This window comes from Hylobates moloch, unplaced genomic scaffold (genome assembly GCF_009828535.3).
Source record: "Hylobates moloch isolate HMO894 unplaced genomic scaffold, HMol_V3 SCAFFOLD_12, whole genome shotgun sequence".
Classification (NCBI taxonomy): Eukaryota; Metazoa; Chordata; class Mammalia; order Primates; family Hylobatidae; genus Hylobates; species Hylobates moloch.
In genome coordinates this window covers 49,672,333-49,678,746 of record NW_026652287.1, presented here as the reverse complement: position 1 = coordinate 49,678,746, position 6,414 = coordinate 49,672,333, and the positions used below count along the sequence as shown (strand labels likewise).

General features: G+C 53.3%; 1 protein-coding gene across 3 annotated transcripts in view; it reads left to right on the top strand.

Moving 5' to 3' along the window:
• Positions 1-1,437: 1,437 nt before the first annotated feature.
• The window catches only part of MED26 (mediator complex subunit 26), a 53,841-nt gene continuing 48,864 nt past the window's right edge, over positions 1,438-6,414 (top strand). The window contains exons 1-2 of one of the 3 annotated variants that reach the window (XM_058425837.1): positions 1,438-1,890; positions 2,170-2,298. In XM_058425837.1, the coding sequence (XP_058281820.1) occupies positions 1,819-1,890; positions 2,170-2,298 (201 nt within the window). In that variant the 5' untranslated portion in view covers positions 1,438-1,818. Of the gene's footprint in view, positions 1,891-2,169; positions 2,299-5,362; positions 5,555-6,414 lie in introns of those variants that run through there. The other 2 variants (XM_032170046.2, XM_058425838.1) reach the window with 2 other exon arrangements.

Genomic DNA, 6,414 nt, shown 5'->3' with positions numbered 1-6,414 from the left:
TTAGAAATTAAGAGAGGCAAGATCAGAATATGCCTGAAGAAGGCTTATGTTTATTTTGCTTATCAGAAATGAGATAAAGAATTATCTCCGAATGGGCCGGTTTCCAACTTGGACCATGTACACCATGTACACAATGCACCACATTCTGGGAGGGGCGAGATTGGGAGCAGTAAATGACAAGTGTTTTGCCCGTGTTTCTTTTCTCCTCCAAGTGTGATGTAAAACTTGTCACGTGCAGAAGCACGCAACCATAGCCACGTGCAGAAACAGCCGTTTTTGCAAATGAAAATATTTCCCAGAAGCACAACAAATACAAGACTAACAGGTGTCGGACAGCTCCAAGGCACACATGTGGTTCTCATCAGCGGTCTTCCTCCTGTTTTAAATCTAGGTCTTCCTGTAACAGTGGGAAAAAAAAATTTCTCCCGAGGCTGCCGAGCTTGCCTTTCCACCCCGTCTCACAAGAGCATTTCCAACAGAGCTCCCAGAGAGAGGGGAGCAATTACCAAGGCAATAAACAGGGTGGAGGCAGGAGGGGCGCCCTTAAACTTGACATCTGCGGTTCTGGGCTTAACCCCGAAGTCTAGGTGACCTTGGGCCTCTGTTTCCTCCTTTGTGACGTGTTTGGTTAAGAGGATGAGCATCTCCGTTTTACAGAATCTCCAGGCAGGGGCGGGTGGAAGGGTCTTTCAATCACGGGGTTCTCTGCCGGTAGAGGGGGCGGGGAGACTGTGCCCCCACAAGGGACGGCGGCAATGGCTGCAGATTGGGGGAGGGGTCGCTTCGGAGGCCAGAGATGCCGCTCAACTTCCGACAGATTGGGAGACCCGCCCGACGACAGAGCGATCCCGCCCAAATGCCAGTGGTGCCGAGGTGGAGAAGCCGCGGCGTAGACGCAGATTTGCAACCTCCGGCTTTCCGGCGTTCCCAGCTACGGCGGGCGGCTTCTGCCAGAGGCGCTTTGCCGCCTCACGTTTTCGCGATCGGGGTCGCGCGTGGCGGTGCAGACCCCCGCCCCGCCACCACACCCATTCCCACACCCTCTGAGGGGCGGGGGCGGCCGCGGCGACACCCCCGGACTCCGATGACCCTTCTGCGCGCAGAATCACAACTTGGACGTCTGGTTCCCTCGCCCTCAAAAAACTCGACAGCTGCTCAGCCTGCGACTCCCGCCCCCCAGTCACGCGCCGGGAAGGCTCTCCCAGAGGAAGGATTTTCCCGCCGCCCTCCCCGCTCTGAAGTAGCAGCCGCGAGCGTCCGGGTTCAAGGACTCTTTGCGCGCGCGCTTCCGTCAGAAAGCCCCGCCCCGTGACCCGGGCGGGGTCCGTTGCCCCGCCCAACCTCCTCCCAACGGCTGCCTAGGCCGGGCGGCGGGGCGGGGCGTCACGGGTGGGCGAGTGCGCCTGCGCGCGCGTGCGCGGAGGCGCGGGGCGTGGCGCACGGGCAGCCCCGCCCAGGCCTGGCGTCTCCGCCCGCCCCATCTCCCAACCTCCTCAGCGTGGCGCCGACGCTGCGTGCGGCGCGGACTACCCAGAGTACTCCGCGCGGGGGCAGCTCAGTGGAGTTTGGTTCTCGAGGCGGCGGCAGCGAGCGGCGGCGGCTCCAGCGGCTCCTCCTCCTCCTTCGGTGGCGGCGGCGGCCCGGGACCGAGACTCGGCCCCGGCTCCCCTCTCCGCCACCCCGCGCGCCTCCAACCCCCCGGCGCCGCGGGGAACATGCGGCTCCGGCTCCCGGAGGCCGGCGAGTGAGTGACCCCCGTCCCCCGCCTCAGCCCGCCCGCCCGCTGGCCCGGCCGCAACCCCCCGCCTCGCCCAGGCAATGACAGCGGCTCCGGCGTCTCCGCAGCAGATCAGGGACCGGCTGCTGCAGGCCATCGACCCCCAGAGCAACGTAAGTACCCGCCGCGCGAGCTGGGACGGAGGCCGCATGGGCCCGGGACCCTCCCCCTCTCCTGCACCCCTCGCCCACCGGGCTTCGGGGGACCCGTCTGGCGCCCACCTCCCCTTGAGGGCCGCTGCCATCCCTGCCTCTCACTTCTCGGGCCCGGGCCGGGGGCAGGTCGGGCAGCCCGGCAGCGCTCGGTACGTGAGGCCGAGGCTTCCGTGCGGCCTGGGCGGAGGAAGCAGACGGGGGGCTGAGGCTAGAGTTTTTCCTCCCTTTCTGCTCCAGCTCTACGACTCTCACTGCTCTGGACGAAGCTTCCCTGCCTCGCCCTCCCTCCGGGACCCGAGACCCCCGGAAAGCCCTCCCGGAGCGGGGAGGGGAGGGAGAAGGGCTGTGAAGCAACTGGTGTCCGGGGTATGACTCGGGGAACCTGTGTCTCCCATGTTTTGGCCTTCTGGGTGATCAGGGAAGTCCTTGTTCCCCCTCCTCTCGGCTGGAAGCACCTTCCTGGCTTCGGAGAGAACCCCCAGTCTGTTTTGCTCCTGGCCGGGTACCCAGGGTACGTGGAGAGTCTGTCTCCCTTCTGTGACTAGACACGCCTTTGCCAAAACCCTCTTGGGGTCGCTGCCGACGACAGATGATCTCGGGGAGGGTGGGATCCTTCCTGTTGCCTTTCTGGGCCTCAGTACCCATTGCGTCTCTGACCAAGCCGGAGCTCCATTTTTTAGGTAGTGAATTAAAGAGGACTTTTCTCTCCCGTTTAACCAAGAGTTCTGTTTCAGTAGGCTCTTTCCCTCACCTGGGGGTCTCAGCCTGGTGGTTTTTGACCCAGACTGTCAGGGTTAACTCCAGGGTGTCGCTTCCTCGGGTGCCCCTTTGCTGAGGCTGTTTGTGGAGGGACCGCCCCCTCCCCTTCCGTGTGTGTGTGTGTGTGTGTGTGTGTGTGTGTGTGTGTGTGTTGTTGCGGGGGTGGGGGGTGGGTAGGAAGACTGATCTATTCTCATATTTTCTCCAAGAGTTTCTTGGCAGTAGGGGTCATTCTTCCCGCGGCAGGAGCAGGGCGGTAGGAAAATGCAGTAGCATCCAGGTATGAGGGGAGGCCCTGCCTTCCAGGAAGTGGCCATTGAGATCACTTTTTAATATGCTGTGAATGGAAGAAAAGTATCATCTTTGGCTTGGTCAGGTAACTCAGGTTTCTCTCACCGTAGGGGTTTTTGCTTTCATTTTTACATGAGCTTGGCTGATTACTCTTAGCAATATGCTTCACTCTGATGATGTTTTGGGAATAATTCACATTGACTTATACAATTTTTGGTTAAGATTGAAGGGTTATGAGTTTTTTCGAAGGCTCTGGTTGCTGTGATACAAGTACTTCTCTTATCCCTGGTATTCAGGTCCCATTAACATTGACTTGATGGTAATTGTCTTTAACAAATGTTATATTGTACATTTTTGTTACGACTTTGGGGGTGGAGTGGGCACAAGCTATATAAAACCTTCTAGAATGTCCTTTTTGCAGTAACTGGTGCCACTGCAATTTTAAGACTGAAATATTAGAGGATAAAACTAGTGATATGAAAAAAATAGCCTTGGTGACTTGTGCATCTTTTATGGAGCCAGAAGGTAATTTTTTTAATTTCACGCACTCGCTTTCCTTCTGGAGAGTCTGAGAGGTTGCTGAGATATTAGCACTGATCCTTAATGCCACCTCAGAGAGCTTTGGGATCAGGCGGCACTTTGACAGGCAATCACAGTGTTGTAGATTAGGTCACTCCAGTGACCTCACGGTTTCCAGTATTGTGTAAGGCTCTAATCTAAAGGGTTCCTTGAGGCAGAAGAAAGGAGGACGGAACAAATCTTAGTTTTGTGTGTCTTAGCACATGCGGAAATGCTATATAGGTCCCTGGTTATGTTACCTGGCATGGAATTTGCATTTCATACCGCTTATTTTCGGGGACTTTGGTGATGATCTTGGGCAGAGTCCTACTAACATGGGGTGGATGGATTTGGGAAGTTATCATCTTGACTATGAGCAATGAGGAAAGTGCCTCCTTTGTGATTGACCCTCTGAGCGCTGTTAGGGGCCATTTGACAGGACCGTTCGCTTTGAGCAAACACCATGCAGAAACACAGAGCCACGGTGGACAGGGTTGCTGGCGGAGGTGGTGATGAGAGTCGGGGCATGTCAATGAGTCTGCAGTTTCTCTCAGATCAATGTGGGCTCAGGTGAGAGCAGGTGGCTCCAGCACAGGTGCTGCCGGCGTGCCGCTCTCTTCTCTCTGCCCTGTCCAATGATGAACTCCACTACTGGATATTTAGTTGACACATATTTAAGATGCTCATGAAAAAAAAAAAAAACGGGGACAGTGTTGAAGAGCCAACACTAAAATTAAACCTCTTCTGAGAGAAGCAGCAGAGAATTGTGTCATGTAATGCTTACCTTTATGGGCATGCAATTATGGTTAACAAACTTAGCTATTGCTTGCAAAATCAGTGTCAGGAACTGACCTAATATCCACAAGTATCTGGAAAGTTAGGGAAGTGACGAAGTCGTGTTTACCAACCATCTCCTTGACAAAGGAATTCTTAGGAGGAAAGTTGTTTCTGTGCTCTCACTTTTAGCCCCTGGAGTATGCATTTGAATTCCTATAGCAGCAGGCTCAGAGTTAATAATTTCTGCCAATTCAGTAATAAAGTAAATCCTCTACTCCTTTTGAAAAGGCTACTAACAGTTTTTCAGAGCAGTCGGAGCTTTTCTTTTCGTCATGCACCCTTTCAGCCCAGGGTGTTGAAAATCTCTGCGAAGCGCAGTGTGTGCGTGATTGTTACAGCTTACTCTCGCTGCATTGTGGGTAAAGTGAAGGACTGTGTCTTACTCTCGCACAGCAGTCGTAGTGAGCAGTCTCCTCAGCAGGTGATTCGGTTCCCATCTGCCTGGGACACTCGTTTTGTGGAGGTATGAGCTTTATCTTCCTGTGCAGCACGCAAGCTTCTTGGGGATGTTTCATGTCTTGTCTTCTCCCTCTAGAGTAGAAGCATTAGGCACACTTTCTACCTGCTGCTTAAGCTGACTGAACCCTAGCATCTGTCTTGGACCTGTGCCTGAGGAGCTACATTTGAGCCCCATTTTACCAAGAAGCCTTTGTGACCGCTTTATGCCCAAAAGTTCAGTTGTGGAATATTCTAATGCAGAACTTTGGAGAGTGAAAGAATCACAGGTGGCTTGAGACGCTACTCAGTAGAACTGTGAGGAACACAGATGTTAAGTGATGATTAACAAACTTAGCTTTTAGAGGAAAGGTCCGACGGATAGTAGACGGTGTACTGCATCCTCATGGCAAGTAAAATAACAGCACAGGGCAGGGCTTGCTAGCTGCAGGTAAATGCCCTGTGTTCAGACCAGGGAGAGGCCTGAGGAGGTCCTGCAGCAAAGAGGGACTTGAACTAGCCCTGGCCGCGTGTGTCAGTGCCTCCAGCTGCCAGGCTCTGAGCAGGAAACGTCCTTGGGAGCTGCTTTCTTTCTGATAGCTCTTCAGGCAACAGAGACCAAGGGAGAGGTGACCGAGGCACTCTGCAGAGAGACACAGCAAGAAAGATCATTTTCCCACCTAAGAATTGGAAGGTTAGATGTTGCTTACCTTGGCTTGCCTGCAGATTTCTCGTCCACAAGGTGGGATTGGGAACTGGTGTGTGCACCCCATAAAGCTCCTTCCAGATCTAAGTTCAGATCCTTGAAGGGACAGCAGAGCCTAATGTCAATTGTTCTAGAAGGGGTTTTTTTTTTTTTTAATGTATCTTTGCAAGGTACATTGTGTGAAGTTTCTCAACTAACAAAATTCTAAACCAAGGTTCATGCTTTGTTAGTTTGTGTGGCACCCTGTCAGAGAGTTCTGCTTCTTCCCAAAAGCCTTGTGAGTGGGGGAGCCAGTCTCCCCTTTTGCAGGTGCAGAAGCCAGCAGCATCAGGTAATAGGTGCTGCTCAGTGGGTGTCTCCAGGGGTAAGCAGAGGACAAAATGCTTTTATTTCTTACTGACTTAATGGGAGGTGGTGGAACCAAAGTTAGAGACTTACGCAGGGTCATTAAGTGACAGTCCTTAGAGTCCTTCCAACTCTGAACGCCACCACGCTGCCTTGAAAGTTGGAGAGATGGCTCCAGAAGAGGCACGAGGGGGCAGTATTTTTGAGCTGGTAAGAAAACTTGTGAGGCTCCTGTAATGTCCCCTACAAGTGTATGTAAGATTACAGCTTGGGGCTAGATTTACCTATGTTAGATCTAACAGGGTGGTGATATGAGATAGCCTGTCCCATGAACATCTTAAGGTCTCTGTCACAGACAGAAACCTGGGCCAGACCACGGTGTGGCAACTAGCAACCGATGTGGAACTTTTCGTGAATGTGTGTGACCAGTTTGCTCTCTACTTCAACATTACAGCACTTTTGTTACTAACTTAAAATGCCATTTATTCTGCAGAAAAGCAGAATGGTGTAAATTGCAAAATGAAGGACTCTTGATTCTGAACCTATCCAAA